The sequence below is a fragment of the Manis pentadactyla genome, chromosome 12 (assembly GCF_030020395.1).
Source record: "Manis pentadactyla isolate mManPen7 chromosome 12, mManPen7.hap1, whole genome shotgun sequence".
NCBI lineage: Eukaryota > Metazoa > Chordata > Mammalia > Pholidota > Manidae > Manis > Manis pentadactyla.
Window position 1 is genome coordinate 2,453,611 of NC_080030.1, and position 27,750 is coordinate 2,481,360.

A 27,750-nucleotide genomic window follows, 5' to 3' on the forward strand; every position below is an offset into this window, starting at 1 on the left:
CTCTCTGTCCCATCCAGTGGTCAAGCCAGAGGTGCTTCAGAAAGCCACCGTGGAGCTGCTGGACCAGGCCTTGTGCACCAGCCTGTACGGTCCCTCGCTCACCGACAGGATGGTGTGTGCCGGCTACCTGGACGGGAAGGTGGATTCCTGCCAGGTGAGCCCTGAGCTGCAGGGCTAGTGGCCAGGCCCCAGACCCAGGCCACCTCAAGGCCACTGGGAGAGCCCCCCAAGTTTCCACCCCATGGCTCCCTGCTCCTTCCCAGAAGAGGGGGGTCCTCACAGCTTCTGCTCCACCTCTGGCATCTCCTTCTGAGTTTCTGCTCTGATTTCTACAGCCTGGAGGGTGGGGAACGGTGGGGGACCACACATGCTCGGGCTGCCAGAACAAAACCAGAGCTGGGGAGATGCTGGGGGGGCAACACCTGTGTTTGAGGATGTGAGTCAGGGCGAGCCGGGCCGAGAAGGCAGAGGGCTGTAGAGGGCAGGGCAGGCCCGCAGGAGGCGCTGCAGCTGCCAGCGGGACCAGGGGCACCGCCCCACCGTCCCCCTGAGCAAGCGGGGACACGGTCAGAGACCTATTGGGATGAGGAGCCGGGGGAATGAAAGTTCCGTTTCACAGAAGAAACAGGCTCTGAGATGCGAACGGTCAGCCCACGTTTGCTCCGTGCGCTTGGGCTGAGATGGGTCTCAGGAGCCCCCGTCCAGGGTCCCTCCCGCAGCTCTGCAGCTCTGGGGTCCGGACCGGCTGTGCTGGAGGAGCCCCGAGCCTTCCTCAAGGCATACCTTGTCTCCTAGGGCGACTCAGGGGGCCCCCTGGTCTGCAAGGAGCCCTCCGGCAGGTTCTTTCTGGCCGGTATTGTGAGCTGGGGAATTGGTTGTGCAGAAGCCCGGCGTCCGGGGGTCTATGCCCGGGTGACCAAGTTGCACGACTGGATCCTGGAGACGATCAGCGTGGCCAGCAAGCCTCTGGCCCCCACCATGGCTCCTGCCCCTGCCACCCCCAGCACGGCCTGGCCCACCAGCCTCAAAAGCCGGGAGGTCAACACCCCCACCAAACCCGCACTGGCCCCCAGCACTGTACCTGTGGATACAGTCACCGCCTCTAAGCCACAAGGTATTATCTGGTGAGGCGGGCAGAAGGAGGTGTTGGGTCTGCTAGATTGGTGCTGGCTTTCTGAAGCTCTCCGTGGAAACAGACAGGGATTGATTAGTGATGTCTGTCATGAGCACAGCAGAAACCGCACGGACTGCCCCTCAGATTCGCTGCACAGTGAAGTCCGGCAGTTCTAGGGCACACATGGATACCCTCGAGGTTGTCCAGGACACCACACACACGCAGCACACACGTGCACACTTCAGTACCTGCGACTCCTCATCTCTCTCCCCGGAATTTCCCTGGATGAGCCCGCATGCTGCATGCCTGTGGGATAAGTGAGGTCGGCATGGTTTTTAATCCTGGTGACACGCACCATAAAATTGGCCATCTTAAACACTTCTGAATGTCTGGTTCAGTGGCGCTGAGCGTAACCCCCTCTTGTGCCACCCATCTCCAGAATGTTTTCATCTTGCACAACTGAGCCTCCGTGCCCGCGGAATGCCAACCCACCCTTCCACTGCCGCCAACCCCTCCTGTGGCAACCACCTTTCCCCTCCATCTCTGACTCCTTCAGATTCCTCCTGAGCGGAGTCACACAGCATGTGTCCTATTGTGACTGGCTTGTTTCACTGCAGCTTATCTGGTTTCTAAAAAAATTACAGATTGTTCGGTTTAGGGAGAATGAACATCTTCATATCTTCCACTGTCAGGTGTTACTGTTCAAGGACACGGCGCACCCGTCTCATTTTGTGTGCACACTGACATGTCTGTCACACAATCTCGCCCATTTATTCAGTGTGGTCTGATAAACGAGATCTTTCTGTTCTACCTTCAGCTACTTTGTAGCCAGACCACTTAGAGAATGACCTTCTCCTGGCTGTTCCATATACAGAACAAACATAGACAAAGCCAGCGGTGGGCACCAGGGACCTGCTTTCTCTGGGGAGTCTGCAGGGCGTCCTGCCCACCCCCACAGCTTTCTCACTGAAAACGCTTATTGTCTGGAATCAGTCAAAAACATTGCTGTCTGAGTCACACCAGTGGGAACCAGACCCCTGCCCTGCCCAGGGCTCTCAGACCCCGGGATCTGCCTGAGCTGCCAGCTGGGTGCATAGCTGCAGGTGAGGGGTTTCTGGACACAGGTCACAACCCCGGTCTGATGTCGACCCCACAAACCTGTGCCCTGCGCCAGCTGAGGCTGTGCCCCGTTTGGATGTCACCTGCACCCAGCCCGCCCCTGAATCCCGCGATAACCCACTTCTTCCTTTGGTGAGCGGCCCCTGGTTCTGCGGCGAGCCCCAAAACGCGGCCTGCGGGCTCAGGCCTGCCGGACGGCACAGGCAGGTGCCCTGACTTTCTCTCCTTTTACACCTATGCCCTCTGCTGTGCCATGCGCTTGCCGGGAGACCTCAGGCCGCCATAGGCCAGCCTTGGTCTCCCTGCCCGTGGCGTGGGTGTGACTGTGCCACTGTGTGCCCAAGGTGCCCTGAACCCAGGGGCTCCCGCTCTGCGTGGGCTGACGACCCGACCCTCCTCTCCTCTCCCCCCAGAGTGCGGGACCAGGCCAGCCATGGAGAAGCCCACTCGCGTTGTGGGTGGGTTCGGGGCCGCCTCTGGGGAGGTGCCCTGGCAGGCCAGCCTGAAGGAGGGCTCCCAGCACTTCTGCGGGGCCACTGTGGTGGGGGACCGCTGGCTGCTGTCGGCCGCCCACTGCTTCAACCAGTAAGATCCCCCAGGTTCCCCCTCACCGGCAGGGCCGCCCCGTCCAGGCCCCCGTATTCAGAAGCTACTCACCATGGGGTGTGGCCAGCTGTGCCCGGGGTGGCTGCGCGGTCTGGGTCTGGCTGTCCGATTGCCATCAACAGCGGGCAGGGGCATAGGCAGAAGAAGGAGGGGCTCGGGGGGCCATCCCAAGGGTTTGGGCCTGGGCTGTGGCTCCTGGGATGAGAAATCTGGGCTGGCCTTTGGGGGACAAACAGGGACCGACTGGGGAGGGGACAGGGCTCTTTCCCCTCCACCCCATGGCCAGCCAAGTGGGTCTCTGATAGTCACGTGGCAGGGGGGCTCCCAGGGCAGCTGTGCAGCCCCTCCAGCCTCCTGCGCAGCGGGGCGGGGTCTGAGTGGCGCCTTGTCGGCAGCACCAAGGTGGAGCTGGTGCGGGCCCAGGTGGGCACGGCGTCGCTCATGGGCGCTGGCGGCAGCCCAGTGAAGCTGGGGCTCAAGCGGGCAGTGCTGCACCCCCAGTACAACCCCAGCACCCTGGACTTCGACGTGGCCATGTTGGAGCTGGCCAGGCCCCTGGCCTTCAACAAGTACATCCAGCCTGTCTGCCTGCCCCTGGCCATCCAGAAGTTCCCCGTGGGCCGCAAGTGTGTCATCTCCGGCTGGGGCAACACGCAGGAGGGAAACGGTGAGCCCCGGTGTGTGTGGTGCCACTCCACTCCCGCGGGGGTCTTACACGGGCCCTCAAGCCAAAGCAGCTGCTCCTTATGAATCGAGTTTTATTAGCACACAGCCACGCCCCTCCGCTAATGGCCTGTGGCCGCCTTCCTGCTACAGGGCACTGGAGCTCAGTGGCCCCGACAGGGGCTGCCTGGCCCGGAAAGCCAAAAACGTTTACTCTGGCCCTTCACAGAGAAGTCCGGGGTGCCGTGCGCAGTGCCCCCCGCCCCTGAGCCCCTGCTCCTCTGAAGCACGAACAGCAGGCTTCCTGCAGGCCCTGGTGCTGGGGAACCCGCTGGGCACAGTGGTGAGAGCGCAGGCTCCGAGCCAGGGCTTGGGTCGGCCTCTTCACTCCGTGGCTTTATGCCAGTCCCGGCAACCCCGTGGGCCCGAGGCTCCTCATCCGGGGGGAGGATGGGACCCTGAGCACCAGGCACTGAGTAGGAGCCCCTCAGCACATGGCACGTGGTCCTGTCCTTGCAGCTACCAAGCCTGACATCCTGCAGCGGGCCTGGGTGGGCATTGTAGACCAGAAGGCGTGCAGCACGCTCTACAACTTCTCCCTCACGGACAGGATGGTCTGCGCCGGCTTCCTGGAGGGCGGGGTCGACTCCTGCCAGGTGAGGGGCGACAGGTGCCCGGAGTCTTCGGCTGTCACTCAGAAACGTGACAACCCCTGCAGACAGGAGAGGCGGCAGCTTAAATGCTCCATCTACACTAAACATGCACCCTCGACCCCTGAGCAGCAGGTTTGACCTGCACAGGTCCATTTCAATGCCAGCTTTTCTCATTTTGGAGATTTTCAACAATTTGAAAAGTAATTTTCTTGTCTCTAGCTTAGTTTATGGTAAGGACACGGCAGATAAGGCACACAGCATGGCAAGAGTGTTGGCACACTGCTTGTGTCACGGCAAAGGGCCCGGTCAGGTGGGCGACCAGCGGTTTCTGGGAGTCTAGCTAGACGCAGATTCTCGGGCTTGGGGAGAAGGCACCCTGACCCTGCGGTGTTCGGGGATCGGCTGTGCTGTGAAATGACCCCAGCAGGCCGGCTAACCTGTCCTCCTCCCCTGGCCCCCAGGGTGACTCCGGGGGCCCCCTGGCCTGCGAGGAGAGCCCTGGCGTGTTCTATCTGGCTGGGGTTGTGAGCTGGGGTGTCGGCTGTGCTCAGGCCTGGAAGCCTGGTGTCTATGCACGGGTCACCAGGCTCAAGGGCTGGATCCTGCACACCATGGTCTCCCGCCCCCACCCCATGCCCGCCGTCCCCACCACCGGGATGCCCGCCCCCACCAGCCACGTCCCCAGGACCACAGCTGACCTCACAGCCCTGGGGGCCTCGGCGACCAGCCCACCTGCCAACAGGACGGCCACCACCCCGAGTGCCACCACTAGGGGGCAGACACACACCCCAAACGCCACAGAGACCACCATGGGCTCCCAGCCAACAGGTACTGGGGGAGCAGGGGGACAGGCGCGGGTGGCAGGGGTCCTGGGTCAGTGCACGCAGGCCGCCAAGGCCAAGAGCGGCAGTTGGGGTGGCTCAGGCACACGCGTTTACTGTCCAAGCTCTGGAAGCTGGGGTGCTGAGACCTCGGCAGGGCTGGTCCCACAGAGGCTGCCTGCTGGGCTCGCAGAGGCATCTGCTCCAGGTCCTCAGATGGTCTGTGTCCCAATCTCCTTATAAGAGCCTCATCTTACCTCAGTTACCTCTTTTGAGACCCTTTCTCCAAACACATTCTGAGGTCCTGGGGTAAGAACCCCAATGTGTGGATCTCGGCAGGCACCGAACAGCCCCTAATAGGTCCTGACGGCCAGAGACATGAGCACAGATGGGGCAGGCGAACATCATCTAGTGGCAAACGCCTTATCCTACACCGTCTGCTCCATTTAAAAGGGAGACCTGGGGGCACCCAGGAGTGTGGGGAAGGCCCTGGTGGAGGGCCTCTGTCACAGGGTCACTCCACCTGGCCAGTGTCCACGCAGCCGCCTCTGTGCCAGGCACTGTGCCGGACGCGGAGTGCAGCACACACGAGAACCACACGGTGACGGGAAGTGGTTAGGAGCAGATATGAATGCAGGGCACAGTTGGCGGCCGGCTGGCCCCACGTGCGCCCCATTAGGGCCCAGGGCCCTTGAGGACCTGGGGACCTGAAGCAACACAGCTTGGAGGGAACTGGCCCTGATTTGGGGTCTTCCAGCTTGTGTCTGAAACATGGAGCCGACTTTTGTCATGAGGACCATATAGAACTGCGCGTTCATAGGTAAAAAATAAAACAGCCAGTTTCATTCAGCTCAAGCCAAGAAACCAGTTAGCACACGCCCCTGCTGCCTGCACACAGTGCCTCTGTGCGGACGCTGTGCCCACCTTTGTTTGGGCTGGGCGGAGGGCACGAAGCATGCTCCCGGGGCCCTGGGAGGTGGGGAGAACTGGGCACAGGGGCCACCGGCCGCCCCATGGCCTCTGCACGAGTGCCCTGCCTCCTGCCTGCCCATCCTGAGGCCGATTCAGGCCCCTTTCCCCTCCTCCGTCCCCACTGCCCTCAGCTCAGGGGCCTCGCTGCTGCTTCTGACAAGTCAGGGGACCTGCTGGTCATCGCTACACCCTCTCACAAGGGGTTTCCTTCTCTCCCCTGCACATGTACACACAGCCAGGCCCACAGCTGCCCAGGCAGCCCTGTACCCACAGAGTCAGGTTTATGGGCTCACTGCCCCCAGGCAGGGCCTGGGTGGGGGTCAGGGGCAGCTGGGAAGACGGGCTGCTGCAGTGGCTACTGGGACAGGGCAGAGCCTGGGTATGCAAAGGCCTGGGATGGCAGGGATCCTGGCTCCTTGGGGACTGGGAGATGCCCGGGTGATGTGGGAAGGGGATGCAGGCCTGGCCCCGGGCCCCAGTGCTAGGTTCTAGGCAACAAACCTAAATGCATTTCAGGTTACACATTACATGAAAAAAGGGCTGAGCAGACTTCTTTGTAGGACGGGGCCAAGTGCTGTTCCACACACGGGTGTATCGGGGGGCGGCCCCCCACTCCCAGTGCACCCAGGCACAGCTGCAGGACGGGAGGCTCCTGGTGGGCTACATAGAGGAAGCGCCATCCCTCTGCGCCCACTGACCCTCGGCTCCCCGCAGACTGCGGCCTGGCCCCTGCAGCCACGCTGACTAGGATCGTGGGCGGCAGTGCCGCGGGCCATGGGGAGTGGCCTTGGCAGGTGAGCCTGTGGCTACGGCGCCGGGAGCACCGGTGCGGGGCCGTACTGGTGGCCGAGAGGTGGCTGCTGTCCGCGGCACACTGCTTTGACATGTGAGTCTGCCGCCCCAGTGCCCTGAAACCTCAGGCCTTTGCCCAGGCCGCCCCCTCCTCCGGGCAGCCCTCCTGTCCCCCTCTATCTCAGGCAGACCATATGGGAACGCAGGGGAAGTGCGGGGCACCAGCCCCCAAAGGCCACCCAGTGGGGAGCCCCCTTCCTCCCCAGGACCCAGGGCCCAGGTCCCTTCCTGCCAGGATGCTAAGCAGGGTAGCCCAGGCCAGGGGTCCTGCCCCCCAGAGAGACACGCCCCGCTCAGGACCCACTCTGTGCCTGCTGGGCCTTTAGAGCCCTAAGAGGTGGAAAGGGTGACAACAGCTTCTACTGTCACCTCGGTGCCTAGCAACAAGCTGGGTCCATCCCAGGACAGCCCCCTCTGCTGTCCTAGGAGGAAGGGTTGGCACTCAGCCGGTTTGCACAGGGGCAACCCAAGGTGGACGGGGGCAGCCCCTGGGGTGGGGATGCAGGTGGACGCCGTCCCTCCACTCTGCAGCTATGGGGACCCCAAGCAATGGGCAGCCTTCCTGGGCACCCCCTTCCTCAGCGGTGCCGACGGGCAGCTGGAGCGCGTGGCCCACATCTACAAGCACCCCTTCTACAACCTCTACACGCTGGACTACGACGTCGCGCTGCTCGAGCTGGCGGGGCCAGTGCACCGGAGCCACCTGGTGCGGCCCATCTGCCTGCCAGAGCCTGCGCCCCGGCCCCCGGACGGCGCGCGCTGTGTCATCACCGGCTGGGGCTCGGTCCGCGAGGGAGGTAGGCCCTGTTCGGTAGGCCCCAGCCCGGGCCGCGGGTGGCTGGCCACGGGGTCCCCACAGCCCGTCTCGCCCGCAGGCTCCTCGGTGCGGCAGCTGCAGAAGGCGGCCGTGCGCCTGCTCAGCGAGCAGACATGCCGCCGCTTCTACCCGGTGCAGATCAGCAGCCGCATGTTGTGCGCCGGTCTTCCTCAGGGCGGTGTGGACAGCTGCTCGGTGAGACCGCGGGTCAGGGGCCCACGGCCAGGCCGGGCTCATCCAGGCCGATCAAGCAGGGCACCTTGGCGATTTCCGCTAGGCCTCCGTTTACTGACAGGGTCCCCAGCCCCACCCTTCCTGGCCTGATGAAAGTCTCATCCTCACACTGAGCCCGTTTCCCAGAACAGAGAAGTGAGGCTCACAGAGACAGGTGCTCACACGGGGAGCCCAGGGAACACTCCCACAGTGGCCAGTGACCCAGCATGTGCAGATCAGGCCAGCGCTCCCCCTGCCTGGGGCTGCTGAGGGGACAGACCGGTCCTCTTGACTACCGTTCCTCCCCAGGGTGACGCGGGCGGACCCCTGGCCTGCAGGGAGCCCTCCGGCCGCTGGGTGCTAACTGGCATCACCAGCTGGGGCTACGGCTGCGGACGACCCCACTTCCCGGGTGTCTATACCCGGGTGGCTGCCGTGAGAGGCTGGATCGGGCAGAACATCCAGGAGTGACAGCCACGTGGCTGCCCAGGCCTGGCACGAGGAACAAGAAGGCAGCAGGAACCACCAGCGACCCGCCCGAGGAGAGGCTCCGGGGGATGGCAGGAGAGGCGGTGGCGGTGGCTGCGGGAACAAGGCGCGGTTTTCACCGAATATTTTGTCCCAATAAATGGCCACTCCTTCCTAGCCTGTTGGCTCGGCACCTCCATGTCACATTGCCCACCCATCGCCCAGGGCTCAGAGGTCAGGGAGAGGACAGCAAAGGGAAAGCTAGGTCCCCGGGGGCAGGAGGCCCAGCCCGAGCTTCTAGGCGTCCCGGGTGAACATCACCCTCTGTGTTACCGCGGGAGGGGCAGGAAGACGCACGGGGTGCTCCCCAGCCCACCGTCAGCGATTTATTCGTCCAGCTGTCCCAGCGGGTCACAGCTCAATAGGGTCTGATCCCACCCCAAGTCTGATCTGCGCACACCTGGACAGGTGCCGTTGGGCTGCCAGCACTTCGGGAAAGGCAGGGTCCCCAAGCCCAAGTTACACGCCCTGGCTAGTGGGGCGCTGGCAATCTCGTGTCCTCGCACCAGGCGCATCTTCATAAACCTAGGGCAGGCGCCCCGCCGGACAAAGGGCACAGGTGGGCGCGGGGTGGCCGGTCACATGTTGGCTCGCTCCCGCTGCAGCCGCGAGTTGTAGGCGCGAGACACGGTGTTCCAAGCGTCCATGTAGCGGTCCATGCACATAGCGATACACTTCTGGAGGCGGGAGGACGCGCGGCTCAGTTCGGGCCGCCGGCCGCACCGTCTGCCCGGTCAGCGGACAGCGCACGCGCAGAAACCTCTCCCAGACCCAGGCCGGCGGCCCCAACGCAGGCGGCTGACCACGCACACGCAGCAGCCCCATGGTGACCTGTAGGTCCGCGCACGCGCGGAGGCCTCCCCGCGGTATCCGAGCCCACGCCAACCCTGAAAACTGCGCAAGCACAGAGGCCCCAGTGTCCCGTTGGCCCGCGCACGCGCAGAAACCTCCTCGCCCGTGGGTCTCACCTGCTCGGAATTATCCAGAGCGCCCCCCGGCTTCCCGATGCACTTTCGGAAGCATTTATCTGTCATCCTCTGTGGGGACATGCGAGCATTCAGCAGCGACGCACACCCCTGGCGGACCCCGCCGCCCTCCGGTCCCGCCTCTTCCAACCCCGCACCTGCAGCAGCTCCTGCGCGTTGGCCACCGCGATCTGCACTTTCACCTGCTCCATGATGAGCCCCGGGTCCAGCTTGCCGCCGCTGGAGCTCCCGAAGTCCGAGCCAAAGCCTCCCTCCATAGCTCCGCGGTTAGCCGGCCTGGGAACGTGTGCGCAGCTCGTGCCCGCGCCGGAAGTCAGCCTCCCAGGGCACCACGGGAAATGAAGTCAAGAGGAGCTGGTTGGCGTATAAAGGCCGGACTACAACGCCCAGAAGGCCGCGCGGGGAGGGCCTGCTGCGCACGCGCCAGTTGGGGCACGGGTACTCCTTAGGTACCAACCCCAGCTCTTCCCGCGCACCTAGCATCGAGCGCGCGCGCCCAGCTGAGCGACAGGGCCGCGCGGCACACGGCAAAAGCACAGAGCGGCGCCAGAAGCTCCGGCCGAAAATCAATGCACGAAACAGGTAGCAGCCACCTAGGGAACTTCAGGGGCTGGGCACCGAGTCTGCCTACACCAGCTCAGTTTTTCTGGGGAGTTGGGTCTCAAGGCACCACCCCGTTCATTAGGGGCTGAGGCTCCAGGTAGGGCTGCGGGTCAGAGTGAACTCCCAGGCATAACTTAAAACCAAAGTGTTTATTGGAGTGTTGTACAAAAGGTTCCAGTCATAAAATGCGTATTACAAATCATTGGAGAAAAAAAAAAAAGACAACACGTTTGGCATGCATCCCTTAAAAACCGACCCGAAGCCAAGGGGAAGACCAGCCCAGCTCCTAAAGCCGGGTCCTCAAGTGGCGCTGGTGCTCCGCCTGGGGAGCGGACTTAAGACCTTGGAGCAGCCCTTGTCCCGATGAATGTCAGCACGACTCCGGCTGAGCTAACATAATGCAACGGCTGGGTCCCGGGTGTGCGCGCAGCACAGCGAGCCTCACCGTAGGGCAGGGCGTGGGGCGAGTGTTCACCAGGCCTGAACCACTTCCGCATCCCTGGAAACGGCTTAAAGCTAAACATGTCTAAGGACTAGCGCAATTTGTTTCCCAGGCCATAGTTGACATTTTAACATTGGATTCTGCTGTTTCCAAATAATCACCAGCCTCCACTTGCCAACTGGCCACAGAGTCCAGCATATCTTCCTCCACCAGACAAGGATGCCCAGGCCACCTCCCTGGGTCCACCCAAGACCCCAGCCACACCAACATGAGTGGGGAAGGCTGAGAAGGGGGTCTGCATGACAAGCATCATCTGCCAGGAGCAGCTGTCTGCAGGCCCCTGGGGCTGTGCAGGGTACTCGGGCAGCAGCCCTGGGCCTGCAGGAAGGGCAGGGCCCACTCCCTTCCTATCCAGGAGCCTTGCCTGCGAGCCCAGGTCAGCACATCACAGACCCATGTACAAGGACACAGCCCTGAGCCCTCCTGAGATTCCCAAAATATACAGGAAGTGGCTGAACCCAGGGCAAACGTAACATGGGTTCCCCACCAGCTCACTGCCAGAGCAACCATTCTCTGCATGGGCCACCACGCCGGGAAGGGGAGCTGCCTGGGGGAGCAGGTCACACAAGGGCGGGGGTAGTGCACCGCCAGGGCAAGCATGGGACTTCCAGAAGTGGAGCATGTCTGCACCTTCAGTGAGGGGCTGTCTGGTCAGGCATTCGCTCCACAGGGGAAATGGGAGTCCTCAGCCCAGGACTCAAGTAGCCACAGAAAGAGTCTGGACCAAAAACAGAAGGGCTGCAGGTAGAGCCTCAGGGCAGCAGCCACGGTGACGCTGCCACCCGCTAACCCTTCGCCATGAGCGATTCCCAAGCAGGACAGGCAGGCGGACAGGCCCGTGGCTCCCAGCCCAGGCCAGGCCAGCAGAGGTTCTTTGTCAACGCCCACCCTCAGGGGCAGCAGGCTCACCAAAACAGCCTCAACACTGCCCCTTGGGGACTAGACGGTGAGCCCAAGGCGGGGTCCCTGCAATCTGAGTCCCGACCAATGTAAAAAAATAAATATCCATTAAAAAAATAACTTCTGTGTGTGTGTCTATGCGGAACAGGGTGTAAACGGGGAGGTGAGCTAACGCAGAAGGCTCACTGGGGCCGGAAGCTGGACTGCTTATTGGGGGGCCACCCTGTGGAGTCAACTGGCCTTGGCGGGCCTGAGGGACACCAGCAAGGCGGCCACAGACGAAGCAAGGGCACAGAGAACGCGTACGAACACGGCAGCAGCGGGGCCATCCCGTGGCTTACCCTGAGGTCACCTTCCTCCCGACCGGAGGGCCGGAAGTGGTTGTTACACTTGCTCTGAAACCTGAGGCACTGACTTTCGAGGGTGCCACACTGTCCCCTCCACCTTTACTTGGTGACAAGTCTCAGTACACGACTGTCCCCGTTCCCCAGGCTTCTATCTCCCTGACCTGCTGGTCCTGCAGGCTGAGGAACTCAACTGCAGAAAGCTCCGAAACACAAGGATCAGTCAGCCAGAAGGGGAAACGGGAGGTCCTGCCCAGAATCCCTGCCTGCACCCCAACACAGGCAGCACCGGAATCCCAAACTCTCAAAGTCCAGACCAGTCGGTAGAAACCTGCTTCCCCCCACACCTACGACATCTCGTCTGGTTTGCAGCCACCAAAATCTGACAGGGGTACCCCTGCGCCCCACCAGGACGGGATCCAGATTCTGAATTTGGTTTCTGATAAGCTCACATAAACAACTACTGAATTCCTGCACAGCCTGCTTTGGCCACCTCCAGGCTCCAGGGGCAGGAGCCCAGCCCACCAGCTGAGGACAGCAGGGTACAGCCAACTGCCCCTCAGAGCCTGGTGTGGACCCAGCCTCCACTCCCGCTCGCTGGCCACTGGCTTCCTGGGGCTCAAACTTAACAAAGAGGTGAAACGGGGGACAGAAAAACAGTGTAGACAGCGCCACTACAGGGAGGGTCCCAGGAAACCCACCCATACAAAGATCAGCAGAGACCCGCCCCCACGTTCTGGTAGTTTAAAAATTCTCTAGAAATGTACCAAGGACTAAAAGAAAGCCAATGATATAAAAATAATTTTCAGTGGCTCTGAATAAAGAAAGATGGGTGATGAGGCGTGCCCCTTCACATTACTCGGCAGCCGCGCGAGGTGGTTCTCGGGTCCCCCTAGAAGGAAGGGAGGACAGACAGGTGGCAGTTAGGCGGGCGGGGCCCAGGGCTGAGCCACCCAGGGAAGAGCACCTCCCAACAGCTTTAACCTCCACCATCCTGGTTCCAGAACCGTCTGTGTCTCCCTTGCCTCTGTTCTGAGGTATGTCATCATTTTGTTTTGACACCTGGCACCAGAGCCACAGCAAGGACCCTCAGGGCTGAACGAGAGCCTCCGCAAGATGCAATCAGCTCTCAAGACCGCCCTCCACCCCAAGGCCCACACGCCAGCCAGGCCTTGGGGGCGGGGAGCGCTCCCCCACGGTCGCTGCTGCAGCTGCGGGGCCGTGGCCCGGGTGCCAAGCACCAGGCTAGGCCAGCTTGGCCCCGATGCTGGGGACCCGGCGGCAAGGTGCCAGGCGGCTCAGTGGGTGTCCGTGGCCTGTACCTGCTGGTGGAACAGATCCTCCTCTCCGAAGTCAGCTCCGTCCTCTTCCTCCTCCCCGTTCTCGGCCTCCCGCACCACAGAGGACTGCTTCACCATCCTCATGGCCACTTCCTGGATGGGACAAGGGCCTCGATGCGCGTCCCCCCGGGGGCTGGCTGCCGAGTCAGGCTGCTCTGCCCGGGCTCCACCCCAGGACCCTGTACATGCCCTGGGTATGGTATGGGCTGCACAGGGGACACCCAGAAGGGACCCCAGCACCAGAACAGAAGCTGCCCACACCCTGAGGCCAGGCACCCACCTCCCCGTCAGCGTTGACCAGGATGGTGCGGGAGCTCTCGCCAGTGCCCCAGCTGCCCTGGCTCTTCCACACGAGCGCTGAGGGGGGGCTGTGGGCCACCCCCGCACCAGCTGCCCACACCTGGGGACATGACACAGGAGGACCTCCCGTCAATGCTGGCTCTGCTCCCGTGGCATGTGCCACGAGCAGGTCTCCTACGGCAGCCCCCCTGGACACCTAGTCCTTTCGGCTCTGCCAGGTCTTGCCCAAGCATGGTGACTGCTAGGGCATTGGAAGCAAAGAGGTTCACAGCAGCCACCAGCACTCATCCGGCAAACAGGGCTGTGCTGGGATCTGAGGTCCATCGGCACCAGGGCCCACACTGACCGACGCCCGCTAGCCTGCGCCTGCCTGGACTCACCCGCCTCTGCCGTGGGTCCCTGACACGCCACTCAGGTGCCCCGAGGGCACCACAGAGCGTCTCATGGCGCGGCACGGGCCCGCAGGGGACCCACGGCAGGCGGCAGCTGTGCTCAGAGCCCCGCACCACCGCCCACCCCCCAGCCAGCCCGGGGCCCTTCCACAGCCACCTACCCTGACGGTCTGGCCAGCCCGCAGCACATACTTGGGTGTGAACTTGTAGGCGATCTCCTCGCCTTCTGCCACCTGCCTCTTGATCCTCCAGTTACCCAGAGACTGGTCCTGGCAGAGGGGGCACGGCCTGACACACAAGCCCACGGATGGGGGCCCCCCAGCCCTCCGAGTCCAGCAGGCCACTCACCTTCTCGGAGCTGTTCCTCAGCTGCACGAACCTGCCCTCCGGGTCCACCTCCTCGATGCTGACGCTGCCCGAGGCGGAGGTCTGCCGCGCCAGGTGGAAGCCGCCGCCGCCGCCCCCTGTGCCCAGGCCGCTGGGGCCCGAGCTCGGCTCCTCCGCCTCCAGACGCTTCCGCTTGCTGCGGCCCGAGCGCCCCGACGCCTGCACGCTGCTGCCGCTGCTCAGGGCGGCCCGCGAGATGGTGACCCGCGACGAGGGGCTGGGCGACAGCTTCAGCCTGCGGGAGGTCGCGGGTGATGGGGGCGCCCCAGGCTGGCTAGGACCACCGGGCTAGCTGCCCCCGGCCGTCTCCTCTCCCTCAAGCCCCCACTCCCTGTCCCCAGTGCCCTCCCCGCCCGGCCCGCCACCCCACCTCTCCTCCTCGCCCTCCAGGAGCTTGCGGTAGGCGCTGATCTCCATGTCCAGGGCCAGCTTGACGTCCAGCAGCTCCTGGTACTCGGCCAGCTGCTGCTGCATCACGTCCCGCATCTCTGCCATCTCCTGCTCCTTGGCGTCCAGCATCTTCCGGGACTTGTCGCGCTCCCCCGCCACGGTGTCCTCCAGCTCACGGATGCGGTCCTCGGCGGCACCTGCCTGGGGAGGGGTCCGGGCGGCCTCGCGGGTCACGGGGAGAAGCCGCCCGTCTGGCCCCGGGCCTCTCCCCCGCCCACCGGGGGACAGAGGGCCCCTCAGCATGAGCCCGGCACAGACAGCGGGCACCGGGGGAGCCAGGGGTCCCGGGAGGGAAGGGTGGGCCTCGCCGGCGTCTCCAGGGCTGCGTCCACCCCCTGGCCAGCCACCCACCTGTTTCTGCAGGCCGGACAGCTGGTAGCTGAGGGACTCGAGCCGCACGCGGGCCTCCTCCAGCTCCTCCCGCGCGGCGCTGGCGGCCCTGTCGCTCTGGCTGGAGTTCAGCCTGGCGCTGTCCAGCTGCGGGGCACAGGCGGTGCATGAGGGCTGGGCCGGGCCGGCCGCCGGGGAGCCCCGCGCGCCGGGCCGCGCCGCACCTTGGCCTGGTAGGTCTGCTCCAGCTCCAGCCGGTACAGCCGCACTTGCTCCTCGTGCTGGCCGCGCAGCTCCTCCAGCGCGCGGGCCACCTTCAGGTCGTGCTCCTGCTGCCGGCTGCTGTCCACCTCCACCAGGCGGCGCTCCTGCCGCCGCCGCGTCTCCCGCACCTCCTGCCGGAAGGGACCGGTGACCGGGGCCGCGCACGCATGGCCGCCCGAGCCCGAGCCCGGGCCCGGCCGGGAGCCGCGCCAGCTCTGTCCGCACGCGCCCCGGCGGCCCGCGGCCGGTGGGGAGGTGACGCGGTCCACCCACACTCGGGCCAGGACTCGGGCGGAGAGGAGCGGGGCCCTGCGTGGACGGGGCCTGAACACACGGCGCTCGGTGGGACCATCCCCACGACGGGCGAATCCACCCACAACGTGGGCCCGTGGCTGCTCACGGGGCTGGGAATCGTACCAAACACTTTTGCATTAATTCTATACTGTGTGGATCTCATTTCGATTTAAAGAAAAACAAAAAACCTCAGAATGCTAATGGAGATGGGCTTTCTCTTTGGGCCAAAGGAATGTTCTGAATCCAAATAGAGGCAATGGCTACACAACTCTCTGAACGTACAGAAACCCACCAAGCTGTGCACTTTTTTGAAGTCTCATGCTGTGGGGTACTTCACTAAAACGGTTAATGGGAAGAATTCCTGCCAAGAGCCTGACCCAGGCGCACAGCTCCCACCCTCAGGACAGCAGTCGGGTGGACAGTGATGCCTGAACAGGGCCGCCGTCCGGCACCCCGGCCTCACACACGGCTGCCCGACGCTCGGAGCCGGTGCAGGCGGTGGGCCCAAGGCGGGGCGTCCCACTCGCCAGTACCCGCCGCCTCTGCACACAGGCCACGTGTGGCTGCACCGTGACACGAGATCAGGGGCCTCTCTCGGGGAAGCCAGTCTGTTCACCTGGAGCTGACGAGCCTCGGGGACCCCGGGAGCCCTTCCAGACCACAGGGTCCCTTGGGGGCTGGGGTCCCTCCCAGGGCCTCTGGCTCTCCGGGGCCTGGCTGCAGCCGGAAACCGCTCCTTGGGTGGATGGCCATTGGGCCTGCAGCAGCTCCCCCAGTGGGCTGTGCCGGCCTGCCGGGATCCACCCTGGCCATAACAGCACAATGGGCTGAGGCGGGCGTGGGAGAGGCCAGGGGTGCTCAGGCAAGGGGAGTCAGAGGGTCTGCCATGGGTCAAGCGTGGATCCCAAAAGGTGTGTGCACGTCCTGATTCCCAGACCTGCGAGGGTGCCCTTATTCAGGAAAGGGCTTTACAGCTGGGAGGAAGTCAAGGGTGCTGAGATGGTGTCACTCTGGGACATCCAGGTGGGGCCCAAACCCAACAAGTGTCCTCCTAACACGTGCAGAGCAGCAGCAGCAGACTGGTGGGACGTGGCCACAGGCCAAGGGTGGCCTGGAGCCCCCACCACCCCGCAGTTGTCCGGCATGGGGGCCCCGGGACACCCCAGCCATGGAGGGCCGCACCCGCCGGAAGCACCTCCTCGAAGACGTTCTTGCGGAAGTCGAGCTCCTCCTGCAGGCTCTGGCGGCGGTTCTCCAGGTCCACGCGCATCAGCGTCTCCTTCTCCAGCTGCTGCCTGGCCACAGCGTGGCCGTCCTCTGCCTGGGAGACACAGGACGAGACAAGGCGACAATCTGCTGCACCATGTGGCTCCGCAGGAGCCCGCCAGCGGGAGGCCTGCTGTCACAGGCAGGGCCGCCCGGGGCCTACCTTGGCCAGCTGGGCCCGCAGCTCCACCACGTCGCTCTCCAGGCCACGCTTGTCGCTGAGGGCGGTGGCCAGCTCCGCCTCGCTCCGGTGGAACAGGGCCTCCAGGTCTTTCACGCGGCCCTGAGCTGCCGAGAGCTCGGCCTCCCGCTTCCTGGAGCTGGGAGGCAAGCGCAGGAGTCAGCCGAGGACCGGGGGGCGGGCAGCCCAGGGCCCCAGGGCAAGGTCACCTCTGCCGGAGCCGCCACGCGCTCTGGGGCCACCCCGCCCAGCTCTCGGGAGCAGAGCCCCACCTGCGGGCACAAAAGGTGCCCTTCCTCAGACCTGCTCCCACCACTGCTACGCCGCCAACCGACGGACACAAGCTCTCGGAGAAAGGGGTGGGTTCATATGTCATTTTTTTTTTGCAATTTTTGGTCACGGGAAAGAACATTTAGGGGAGAACTCAATTCTTTTTAAATACTAGCATATAATTTATTAAACTTACAAATAAAAACTCTGGATTTTGAAGAGTGGATCTCATTTGCAGAGCTATTTTAGGGTCACCAGAACTGTAACAACTATCTCAATGCTAAGTATTTAGGATGGAGAGCAGATTCTCCGTCATGTGGCTGCAAACAGTGTGGGTTCTAGGCATGATTCTAAACTTCTTGGAGGGCCTTACCCACCCCCCAGGACCCGAGCCACCCCATCAATGGTGGGGACACTTGGGTCTCCCCCGCCCCTGCTGACAGCGGCAGGACATTCTCCAGGGGCAACCTGGGCCCCACCCACCTGATGCCAGGACTCCCCCATCATGATCATCACAGACGTCCCCAGACGCAGCCCAGTGTCACCGGGTGAGTCACCAGGGACGCATCAGCGACCGGACCTCAGCTGCTGAGCTGGCCACGGCCTGCACAGCAGCCCTCAGGACACCGCGCTCACCCAGGCACTGTGGCACAGCTGGCGAGAGGGTCCTGGGAGCCCAAAGCCCATGTTCCTGAGCTCAGGCCCCAGGGTCCCGGCTCTCCCACTAACGGTGGGGCTGCAAATCCAGCCTCCCTGGCCCGGGTTTCGGTAGGGGTTTGGGGGAGCTGGGATCATTACGGAGTGCCAGCTTTGCAGGGGACGCCCCTGCCCTCATGGAGAACTTTCCCGTGGGGGGGGAACAACAGTGAAATATGCTGCCTGTCGATGTGAACCCACACTGTCAGGGCAACCGAGGCGTGGAGGGGGAGCAAGGAGGTGCACATGCCCGGCGAGGCCCTGGGCAGAGACACAAACGAGGGCAGCGTGGGAATGGACCGGGCTGTTACTCCTGAAGAGTGTTCAGGCAGAGGAAACGCAGGTGCAAAGGCCCTGGGGTGAGGGGTGCCCCACCAGGCTGAGATCAGCACAAGGCCAGGGTGACAGGTGTGAGGCATCAGGGGCTGCAGGAAAACTGACCTTTATCTAACATTAGGGTTCTGCAGAATTACTGGGAATCACTGAGTTCTCACTGGCTCAACCACTGGTTTCCCAATTGTGCCAAGGTGCTGAGGCTGACCCCTCAGGATGGCCTGCCTATCAGTAGCTCCCAGAGGACTGCATGGGGTCTGGACTGTCTGCTGGGCACTCCATGTGGCTACCTGCATTTCTGTCCTGCGTGTGCTGGTAAATTTGTCAGGAAAAGGAAACCACTCACTGGAGCCTGTCGGGAAGTTCCCTGGGTTGGGGTGACATGCACCCCCACCTCCCTGCTCTGGAAAAGTTCATTAGACAAAGAACAGAAGTGAGGCCATGGAGTGAGGCACTTGTGGATGCTGATGGCTGGAGGCAGAAAGGGGTCCCAGCCCCGGGCGTGCAGGAAGCCAGCCTTCCAGCCTGAGCTAAAGCTCCCAGCCCGGACACTCCCGTCCCGCTCTCGGTGTCTGTCCACTGCCGCACCCAACACAGGCCGGGAGAGATGACTCCTCACGAAGGGCACACGCGTCACCCAAAAAAGCTGTCACAACAGGGCCAGCCAAGCCCAGCCATGGAGCCACATGTGGGGTATCTGGCAGCTGGGACAGCATCGCACCACAAAGGACACCCCAAGACTTGGGGAGGTGTCTGCGAGAGGCTCGCTGCCCCGGAGAAAGGCGTCCACCCTCAGTCTGTGCTGCACGGGTCAGAATAGATGCGCAGCCAGCTGGGCCTGGCAAGTTTGTCTGGGTGCCGACTCATGTTTCTCTCTAAACTATCTTGCGAATTCCGCTTCAACGGAGCATCTACAGCCCTAGGCCCAGATGAGGGGCGACAAGCAGGGCGGGGGCTGCAGGGCCTGAGCTGGTGCAGGAGGGGCTGCAGGCGGGGCACAGAGACCTCACCTTCTCCAAACAGCACCAGTCACGCTGCAACTCAGAACCCTAGTAAATCGATGGGCTGCGGTCTATGGGGCTGTTCTAAAAATGCACAGGTGGCCTCTGCTCCTTGTCAAAGACCAGGTGGCTCTGCTCTGGTCCTACACATGGTCCCACAGCACACGTGCCTAAGGGAAGGCGGTCCGCCCGGGAGGCGCCACCTGCAGCACCAGCTCCAGCGGGCTCTGGGACGGGCAGAACCACGGTGCCAGCGTCGAGCTCAGCGGCAGCCAGGGGCCAGGGGAGTGAGAACAGGCGGAGCCCAGGGATTTCCCGGGCAGCGTAACACCCTGCGTGTGACGACAGCGCGGACGCATCATTATGTTCCCCGAAACCCACAAATGAGCCGCCATATCAACCGTGGACTTCGGTTAATGATAATTACCGATATTGGCTCATCAATCGTAACCATGTGGCACTGATTACAGTGAGATATTTATACTACGGGAGGCTCTGTACTTTCATTTCCCTGTCAACCAAAAACTGCTCCAAAAAACAAGTCTATTAAAACAAAAAGCATCAAAAAATGTGAAGGTGACTGTCGGCTGCGGGACCAGCAGTGGGGACTCGGAAGCCAGGGTGCAGCCTGTCCTGCTCACTGCAGGGCTGTGGGGCCCTGTGCCTGCCTCCCCCGTGAGGTGGACGTGGTGACGGCCCGGCCCTGGCAGGCTCACCATCCGGGTCACGGTGAGCCTGTCTGCACACGGGGGTCACATGCAGCGGCCTTTACTAAGTACTTGTAAGTGACTTTATGCTGCCAGATCACCACCGTTGCCCAAACTTCCTGTACGCGCCCGTTCCTCGGGAGGGGCGAGATCGCGCCGCTGAGTGGGCAAGGCCTCGTGTTGCCTGCGCCGCCTGGCCTGCGTGGTGACTCTCCTGGGGTCCCCGGGCCAGGACAGAAGCCGACCACGGCCCTCTGGCGGGGGCACCCTGACAGGAGGTGTGTGAGGCGGTGGGTCACGGCCACCAGGGGGCCCACGTTGGAGGGGCCGGCACACCAGAGGTTCCCAAATGCAGGGTGGAGAGATGGGTCTTTGGGGAGGCTTGTCTCTGTGACCTGGGGCGATCCCTTCTCTCAGGGGGCACAGTGCTCTTGGCCACCCCTCAACTGTCCCAGGAGAGCTCAGGTCCGAGAGCCCCTGTGGGCCCAGTCATGCCAGGGGAGACCACGGAAAGCGGGCAGTCTGCATGGCAGCCGCTGCACAAGAGGGACACGGGAGCTCAGGCTGGTGACACACGAGTCCCGGGGGACCCCAGGGCCCACCACGTGGGGGCCCCGCCACACAGAGGGCAACGAGCCGGCTCTGCCCCGGCCACCGGGCACTGGCGGGCAGCCGTGAGCCCCACCTTTTGTTGGCCTCCTCCAGCTCGGCTCTCAGTTTCCCAATTTCGATCTGCAGCTGCGCCCGCTCCCGGGCCGTCTCGTCCAGCACCCTGCGGGCGTCGGCCAGCTCTGCCTCGTACAGCGTCTTGATGCCACTCACCTGGGGGCACAGCAAGGCCCAGGTGAAGGAGACCCCTTCCCAACCGACGGGGGCAGGCCCAGACGGGCACAGCTCCAACTAACACCGGAGCCTTCCCCAGCCACCCTGGCCACCCCCTGCTGGGTGCCAGCTCCCGTCTGCCAGCCTTCTTGCCTCCCCCGACCCGACCCGACATCTAGGCACACGGGACCTTGCATGTGTGCTGACGCGTGTCTGAAACCAAACCACCTCCCCGACTAGGACAGCAAGAGCCAAGGAGATGGAAGACAACGAGCTCAGCAACGATGGATGGAATGAAAGCGGCGCAGCCACTGAGGTTCCTCAGGTGGTCAAACCCAGGAACCACAGAAGCCAGCGGTTCCCTCCCGACCACAGACCCGGGAGAAATGGCTCGCGGGCACACAAGACCTGCGCATGCCCGCCAGAGCCACCAATCGGCACAGCCGGAAGGCAGCCACAGCCCCGGGGGCCACCTGCAATGGACACATCTGTCCACATGTGGAGTATCACTCGCACAGAAAGGAGCAGAGCCCTGCCACGTGCCGCACGTGGACGGGCCCTGAACACATGGTGCTCAGTGAGACGCCACACAGGCCACACGGCGTGTGACCCCATTTCTGCAACATGTCCATAACAGGCAGATCCACAGACAGAATGCGGACTTGTGGGTGCTGGGTGCTGGGGGGTGCTGGGGTGACTGCCAACAGGGCTTTTGTTTGGGAGGACAGAATATTCTGGAACTAGATACAAGTGTACACAACTGTAAATACGCTGAAAGCCACTGAAGTGTAGTCTGATTGGGTGAACTGTGTGTAGGAATTTAATCTCAATAAAGCTGTTTAGCCCTCTGGTGCTGACAGAGGTGGTGGACGGGGAGCCACGCCCAGGGCTGCCACCTTTGAAAGTGGCACCACTTCCCACAGAGCTACACGGTGCCAGGGAAGCTCCCACCAGCCAGGTCCCTGCCCTCCCATCCACTGGGGCAGAGCGGCTCAGGGGGGCTGCCGAGGACCCACCACTCAGTGGGGAAACCACCACCCTCGTTTGCCCAGAGCGACGGGCTTCGCAGGTGTTAAAACCAGAATGTCCCGGGCAAACCCAGGCAATCCGGAAGAGGTGGGATTGAACAGCCAGTCTGAGACTCCCGTGCCCCGTGGCTGGGCCCACGCGGCCATTTCATCCCACAGGCAGGCCAGTGTGCAGGCTCCCGGCCCCATTGCACAGACGGGGAAACAGAGGCAGACGGAGATGGACAGACAGGAACCCGAGCTATCGATGCACTGATACGGGTGGAGTCCTGGGGACAAACTGCAGTGCCGGATGTTAGCAGGAGCCTGGACTGAGGCAGGCTCAGGTCTGTGGCAGATTTCCAGCGCCCCCTCCAAATCCTGCACCCGAGGCGGGGCCTTGCTCATCCCGGCCCCACCCTCAGCCCCCTCGGGTGTCTCGCTGAAAGCGCCAGGCTGCTCTGGCGGTGCTCAGGTTCCTCACACACGCCTGAACCTCAAGGCCCACGGGGCCAAAGTTTCCGGCTGCTACCTGCCTTTGTCCAGCCTGCGAGGCCAGATGGCTGAGGGCACTGCCTCCACATAAAAAAGGAAAGAAGAAAAAGGAAAACAACTTCTGTGGCACAAGCAAATTAAACAGATTCACTTCAGTGTTTACAAATAAAGTTTTATTGGCACACAGCCTGGCTCATTCCTTTTTCTGTCTGGCAGCTCTCCCACTACGGGGCCGAGCTGAGCGCTCCTGACTGAGGCGGCCTGGCCCACAGGGCGGAAGGTTCTGGCGCTGGGCCTCTGCAGAAAGGACCTGCCAACCCCAAGCGACGGCACTGGGACAATTAGATAATTCTTGTGTAGGGGAGGATGAACGGGCAGTGGACCTCAGAGCCTCCTTCTGACTGCTAACAGGGGTCCTCCTGCGGGACCCTACTCCCCTGTGCCTGTGCAGGGCCCTGGGGAGCCTGGGGCACTGCACCAGGAGACAGACGGCGTGGGCCACGTTTGCCTTTTATGGATCCTGTAAGTGCCAACTGCGAGGGACTAGACAAATGCGTTAGCACATGTTGATGTGGGCAGATGGGGAGATTCAGATGACCCGAGGTGGCCTTTTCCTGTTGCCTGCGTCCCTGGGGGACAAAACTGTCCCTGGCTGAGAACCACAGCTCTCCAAGTAAGAGCTGTGCACAAGCTTGGTGCTACTTCCGCCCCCCAGGCTCCCAAGCCCGGTCCAGCCCTCTTGCCTGTGTCCACCTTGGGAGGCCCCCCCACTTTCCCAGCAGCAACAGGACACCTGGGCAGGTGAGGGAAAAGAAACTGGAGCCCGGAGGAACCTAACACCCGTGTGGGAGGCTCCCTGGAAACCTCCGTGCCTCCCTCCCACAACTGGCACCCTGGACCTTTCCCAAACAGAGGTCTGGCCAGCCTCCAGCCCCCAGAACTCTCCCAGTGATTTCTGCAAGAAACCGAAAGTGGTTATCAACTGACGTCCAGTGGGAACAGCCAGAGGCTGCAGGCGGCCAGCGCTGCGTGTGAGCTAGTCCTGCGTGTGAGCTAGCCCTGCGTGTGAGCTAGCCCTGCGTGTGAGAACGCTCGAACCGGACAGGGGCAAGGCCAGGGGCAGGGCAGGAGCGAAACCTCTGTTTTGCCTCACGCACCTGGACTATCTGGGTCCCCTTGCATGTGGTACGCTTATAACATTTAAAAGCCATCTTCAAAGAGCTCCTTAGTGGCTTCTCAACCTGTGGCATTCAGGACAGGTCACTCTCTGGGTTCACTCTGTGTCCTGGGCACTGTGGGGGCTGAGCAGCCTCCCTGGCCCCACCCAACAGATGCCAGGAGCTTCCCCAGTGTGACAACCACAGCGTCCCGGACATTGCCCAGGGTCCCCTGGGGGGCAGACTGTCCAGGCCAGAAGCTGCTCTACAGGTAAAGTGACCGCTGCCTGGCGTGACCCATGCCTGACCCTCCTGGCACAGCCGCCTTCCCAGCCCCCGTGTGCTCCCCACTCCCCCTGCTCCAGCTGGCCGGGGCCCAGCTGAGGCTGCCCTCTGAACCTTCCCCCTTGCCCCCTGTGCCATGTCCAGGTCACGCCCTTCACACAGCCCACGTGACTACCTGAGCTCTGCTCCAGCGACCTCCTCCAGCTGGTTATCAGCTCCCTCCACTGACCGGCTAAGAGGGGCATTATCACCTCCCCCTCAAGCTCTGGGACAAGCCGTCACCCTGGGAGACCCCCTAGAGCCCATGCACAGCCCTGGGGCTCACTGGGGGACAGGCTTTCTGGCTCGCACACATGAGCTGCATTCCAACAAGCGCCAGCCGCTGAGCAGTGAGGGCTGCAGCTGCCCACACAGACGGGGCAGCTCGGGTTCCCTTGGCACCGCTCCCAGCACCCACGACGGCAGGCTGGCCATGTGCCCACCTGCAGGTGAGACAGCGGAGGCTGGGAGAAGACGAGAAACCCACTTAAACGTGCCTGGCACAGGAACTGGGCCAGATCCCGAGGCAGGCAGCCACCTTCAAGGCGACTACTCTAGCCCACTGCACAGATAACAAGATCAAGGTTCCCGGGGGGTGGGGGGGGGTGGCCTGCCCAGGGGCACACAGATTAAAGGCAGAATCTGGACCCTGTTTTGAATCCTGCCCCAGGCAACCTAGAACAGCACTGCGTACTAGACCTTCTCCCCAAATCCCCAAGCCGCACCTCTGGGCCATGACCTGTCCCCACGACAACAGCACAGGGGCAATAAAGCCCTCGGAGCACCTCCACATCCTTTGGGTCTTTGGGTGCAGGGCTGTGTTTTATTGCCTTTATTTCACAAAATTAACTCAATGTGGCCCCACACACAAGCCTGAGGCGTAGGCATTATTATTTCCAGAAGAGGCCCTAAGACACAGAGAAGTTAAGTGACTTGCCCAAGGTCACACAGAGGGTAGGTGGCTCCCAGGAATGACTGCCCAGCCTCCTACCGCCCTCCTCCCAGAATTCTGTCCCTGGGCCCATTCTCTGGCTGGGGAAGCAGCAAGCGCGTCTTCAGGACCCGGCTGGCCCATCAGGCCTGCAAGAACCACTCGGCAGGCACTCGCCCTCCCACGCGCTGCCCTTGCAATGGGATTGGGATGGCGGCCAGGTTCCAGCCCAAGACAGACCCCACCCAGGACCCCCAGACCCCCAGTCCTCACATCCTTTAAGAGGCAGGGTTTACCCAGCCCCTTCTCCGTCAGTTTGCAGTGAAGCCTGGGGCCCACCTGGACCCCAAACTCCCCTCTGGGTCCCAAAGTTATCACATCCCCTTCCCCTCACACCCCCTGGGGCCTACCAGGCTCGAGCCCATCAGCCCATAGGCCTCCCAAATTTCCGGTGGGATTTCCCTGGGCATCAGACCCCCTCCCTTCAGCACCCCCAGGCCCCGAGGAGGAGACAGAGCCTGCTGCCCGACCCGCAGCCCAGCCCCAACTCCCTGCAAAATCCCAAGGAGAACTGAGACCCCATGACTCGCCCCGGGACACCACCCAGCAAGGGCCCCTAGCGCCTCCCAGTCTCCTCCAAGACCAGAAAATTCCCCCTAAATTTTCCCCCAGGACACCTGAACACATCCCCAAAGACTCCCCACAACTGCCTGGCTCACACCCCCTCAGTCGGGGATCCCCAGATAGGACGGCGCGGACCTGGCCCATCTCCACCTGCAACACAGGGGGCCCCAAGATCTCCTGGGGATCCCTCAAGGGGTGGGTCTGCCCCAGACTGCAGCGCTCACTCAGGGGACCCCTCGATGGGTGGGGCTACTCCAGTGCGCATCCCTCGCTCAGAGATCCCCCGAGACCACCTGGGAACCCCCGCGATAGGCAGGGCTCAATCCGGCCTCGGTGGGCGGGGCTTCCCCAGCATGCGCCCTGCATTCAGGGAACGCCGATAGCCCCCGTGGGATCCCTCGGGGGCGGGCCTGCCCTCCCCCAGCGTGCACCCCTCCCTCGGGGCCCCGCGAGCTCCCCGGAGACCCTCGGAGGGCGGGCCTGCCCTCCCCCGGCGCGCACCCCGCCCTGACCCCCCGCCCGGCCCGGGGCCCCGCGCCGCCGCGCACCTCGCGCGTGGTCACCTCCTCCCTCTCGGAGATCTTGAGCAGCAGCCGGTCGTTCTCGAGCTCGAGCGCGCGGACGCGGTCGATGTAGTGCGCCAGGCGGTCATTGAGCTCGCGCAGCTCCTCCTTCTCTTGCAGCCGCGACAGGCGCGTGGGCGACAGCGGCGTGGAGGGCCCGCCCGCGCGGCCGGGCGGCGGCGTGGCCGTGGCCATGGCGGCGGCGTCGGCGGCGGCGGCACGGGGCCCGCGCGGTTCGGGACGGCGGCCGCGGCTCTGCGCGCTCATTCAATCCGGCCGCTCGCCAAGATGGCGCCTGCCGCCGCCGCCGGCGCGGGGCCGCCTGGGACTTGTAGTCCGTGGCCGCGGGGCACGCTGGGAGCTGCAGTCCTTGCGACCTCGGCTGACGCCCACCCGCTGTCTTCACACCTGACCTGGACCGCTTAGCGCAGGGCCTCGGGGTCCCCTTGCTAGCCTACCTCCCTTTAGGGGGGTCTTATTAAAGTTAAAGGTGGGAAGGAACCCCATCAACACGCTCAGTGGTCTCACATGTGGGATCTAAAACAAAAAACCCAGCTCACAGGCACAGAAATTGGTAGTTGGCAAGGGGGCAATGAGGTGAAGCCGATCAAAAGGTCAAACTTCCAGCTGTAAAATAAGTCCTCGAGTGTCATGTACAGCATGGCGATTATAGATAACAATGCTGGATGGCGTGTTTAAAGGTTGCGAAGAGAGGAGATCTTGAAAGTTCTTATTGCAAGAAAAAAATATTTTGTCACTGCGTGGTGATGGATGTTAACTAGACCTATCGTGATCATCTCACAATATACACAAATATATGGAACAATAGGTTGTCACCTGAAACTAATGTTATATGTCAACTACATATATACACCTCAATGAAAAAAAAATCATGCCCAGTAAAAGAAGTCAGACACAAAAGGCCACATACTAATTCCACTTATCCTAAATGCCCAGAAGTGACACATCTGTTGGGCAGGGTCTAGGCAACCTGGACGTTTGGGCCCCGTCACTAGGTGATGGTGGCGGGACGGTGCTGTTCACTGTAGGATGTGAATCAGCAGCCCTCCTCCACCCCCTTACCAGGAGCACCGCCAGCCCCCTCCAGTAGGACCACCCAAAATGACTCCAGACATTGCCAAGTGTCACTGAGGGGGCAAAATCGCCCCCAGTGGAGAACCACTCCCTTCCACTCTCCTGGAATTCACCAGGTGTTCTTTCTGCCTGGTGAACCCCTCCTTCCCACACATACTGCCCTGGGTCCGAGCAAACCCCACAGTGAGAATGTGAGTCTCTTTCCAGCCTTTTGCATGGGTTGGGGTGGGTCTCCCCAGGGAATTCACCTGTCTTGAACACCTGATGCTCACTCCCTACTATTCCCCCCGGGTACCAGAAGCAAAGGACCGCCCACTGAGCAGCCAGATGGCACGTCTCTGGCTAGATTGTGACTATGCCCTTCTTCTCAAGTCACCTGCGCTTGTGGCCCCCACTGTTTCACAGGGAGAACATCAAATGTGGACAGGCAGTGGGTTAACGTGCTCGTGTTAAAGCAGAATGTGAAAAAGTGAGGCAGGGCGGGAGGGAGAGAAATGCTTGCGGTTTGGGGGTGGTCTGGGGTCACCTTTTCTGCCCACTTAGCTGCAGCCCCCTCCCTAATCAAAGCTCCCGCCACCACCTTCTGGTCGCAGCGGACCCGACCCCACGCCTGCCCCTCTAGGCGCTTGGATGTCCCCGGCCTTAGACTGTGCGGGTCCCCCCGCCAGGATGCCGTTCCCTCTGTAAACCAATGTGGCCCCGGTGCCCCGCCCCGACCTCTCAGTGCTGGGCGGGGACCCGGGGTGCCCGGAGCGCCCCCACACCGACCCCGGGGAGTGGACTCCAAGTCCCAGAACTCCCTGCGCTCCCCATGGGTGGGGCCCGGGC

At 62.8% G+C, this 27,750-nt stretch overlaps 3 protein-coding genes across 8 annotated transcripts in view; 1 reads left to right on the top strand and 2 right to left on the bottom strand.

The window, feature by feature from the left end:
• The window catches only part of TMPRSS9 (transmembrane serine protease 9), a 31,550-nt gene extending 23,249 nt beyond the window's left edge, over positions 1-8,301 (top strand). For all 4 annotated transcript variants that reach the window (XM_036890850.2, XM_036890852.2, XM_036890851.2 and 1 more), the window contains 10 exons: positions 18-154; positions 796-1,114; positions 2,647-2,818; positions 3,235-3,506; positions 4,022-4,158; positions 4,617-4,983; positions 6,663-6,834; positions 7,332-7,597; positions 7,676-7,812; positions 8,140-8,301. In XM_036890850.2, coding sequence (XP_036746745.2) covers positions 18-154; positions 796-1,114; positions 2,647-2,818; positions 3,235-3,506; positions 4,022-4,158; positions 4,617-4,983; positions 6,663-6,834; positions 7,332-7,597; positions 7,676-7,812; positions 8,140-8,301 — 2,141 coding nt within the window. The remainder of the gene's footprint in view (positions 1-17; positions 155-795; positions 1,115-2,646; positions 2,819-3,234; positions 3,507-4,021; positions 4,159-4,616; positions 4,984-6,662; positions 6,835-7,331; positions 7,598-7,675; positions 7,813-8,139) is intronic.
• A 368-nt stretch (positions 8,302-8,669) lies between these two features.
• On the bottom strand, positions 8,670-9,675 carry TIMM13 (translocase of inner mitochondrial membrane 13). 2 transcript variants are annotated; one of them, XM_036890859.2, is made up of 3 exons: positions 9,482-9,675; positions 9,327-9,395; positions 8,670-9,035 (listed from the first exon to the last, which is right to left on the bottom strand). In XM_036890859.2, the coding sequence occupies exons 1-3, from the start codon at positions 9,599-9,601 to the stop codon at positions 8,937-8,939; spliced, it is 288 nt and encodes a 95-aa protein (XP_036746754.1). In that variant the 5' UTR covers positions 9,602-9,675; the 3' UTR covers positions 8,670-8,936. The 2 variants fall into 2 exon arrangements, with proteins under 2 accessions (XP_036746754.1, XP_057345660.1); XM_057489677.1 differs by having other exon boundaries at positions 9,527-9,673.
• Positions 9,676-10,081: 406 nt separating this feature from the next.
• On the bottom strand, positions 10,082-26,119 carry LMNB2 (lamin B2). Of its 2 annotated transcripts, none has more exons than XR_008992962.1 (12): positions 25,813-26,119; positions 20,590-20,726; positions 16,880-17,036; positions 16,646-16,771; positions 15,117-15,287; positions 14,914-15,039; positions 14,483-14,703; positions 14,074-14,347; positions 13,918-13,994; positions 13,314-13,433; positions 13,016-13,126; positions 10,082-12,585 (listed from the first exon to the last, which is right to left on the bottom strand). XR_008992962.1 is itself a non-coding variant. In XM_036890857.2 (12 exons), exons 1-12 carry the CDS (start codon positions 26,092-26,094, stop codon positions 12,544-12,546), a joined length of 1,875 nt encoding a protein of 624 aa, XP_036746752.2. In that variant the 5' UTR covers positions 26,095-26,119; the 3' UTR covers positions 10,082-12,543. The 2 variants fall into 2 exon arrangements, 1 of the variants encoding a protein (XP_036746752.2); XM_036890857.2 differs by having other exon boundaries at positions 13,887-13,994.
• Between the last annotated feature and the right edge of the window lie 1,631 nt (positions 26,120-27,750).

What these genes read in the sequence shown, in the direction of transcription:
- TIMM13 (XM_036890859.2), bottom strand. Translation starts at nt 9,601, where the DNA reads ATGGAGGGAGGCTTTGGCTCGGACTTCGGGAGCTCCAGCGGCGGCAAG. An exon ending in ACGCGCAGGAGCTGCTGCAG is followed by an intron (nt 9,396 to 9,481) that starts GTGCGGGGTTGG and finishes ATGTCCCCACAG; the next exon opens with AGGATGACAGATAAATGCTT. An exon ending in CTCTGGATAATTCCGAGCAG is followed by an intron (nt 9,036 to 9,326) that starts GTGAGACCCACG and finishes TCCCGCCTCCAG; the next exon opens with AAGTGTATCGCTATGTGCAT.
- LMNB2 (XM_036890857.2), bottom strand. Translation starts at nt 26,094, where the DNA reads ATGAGCGCGCAGAGCCGCGGCCGCCGTCCCGAACCGCGCGGGCCCCGT. An exon ending in CTGGAGGAGGCCAACAAAAG is followed by an intron (nt 17,037 to 20,589) that starts GTGGGGCTCACG and finishes CTTGCCTCCCAG; the next exon opens with CTCCAGGAAGCGGGAGGCCG. An exon ending in TGGTCAACGCTGACGGGGAG is followed by an intron (nt 13,127 to 13,313) that starts GTGGGTGCCTGG and finishes TGTCCCATCCAG; the next exon opens with GAAGTGGCCATGAGGATGGT.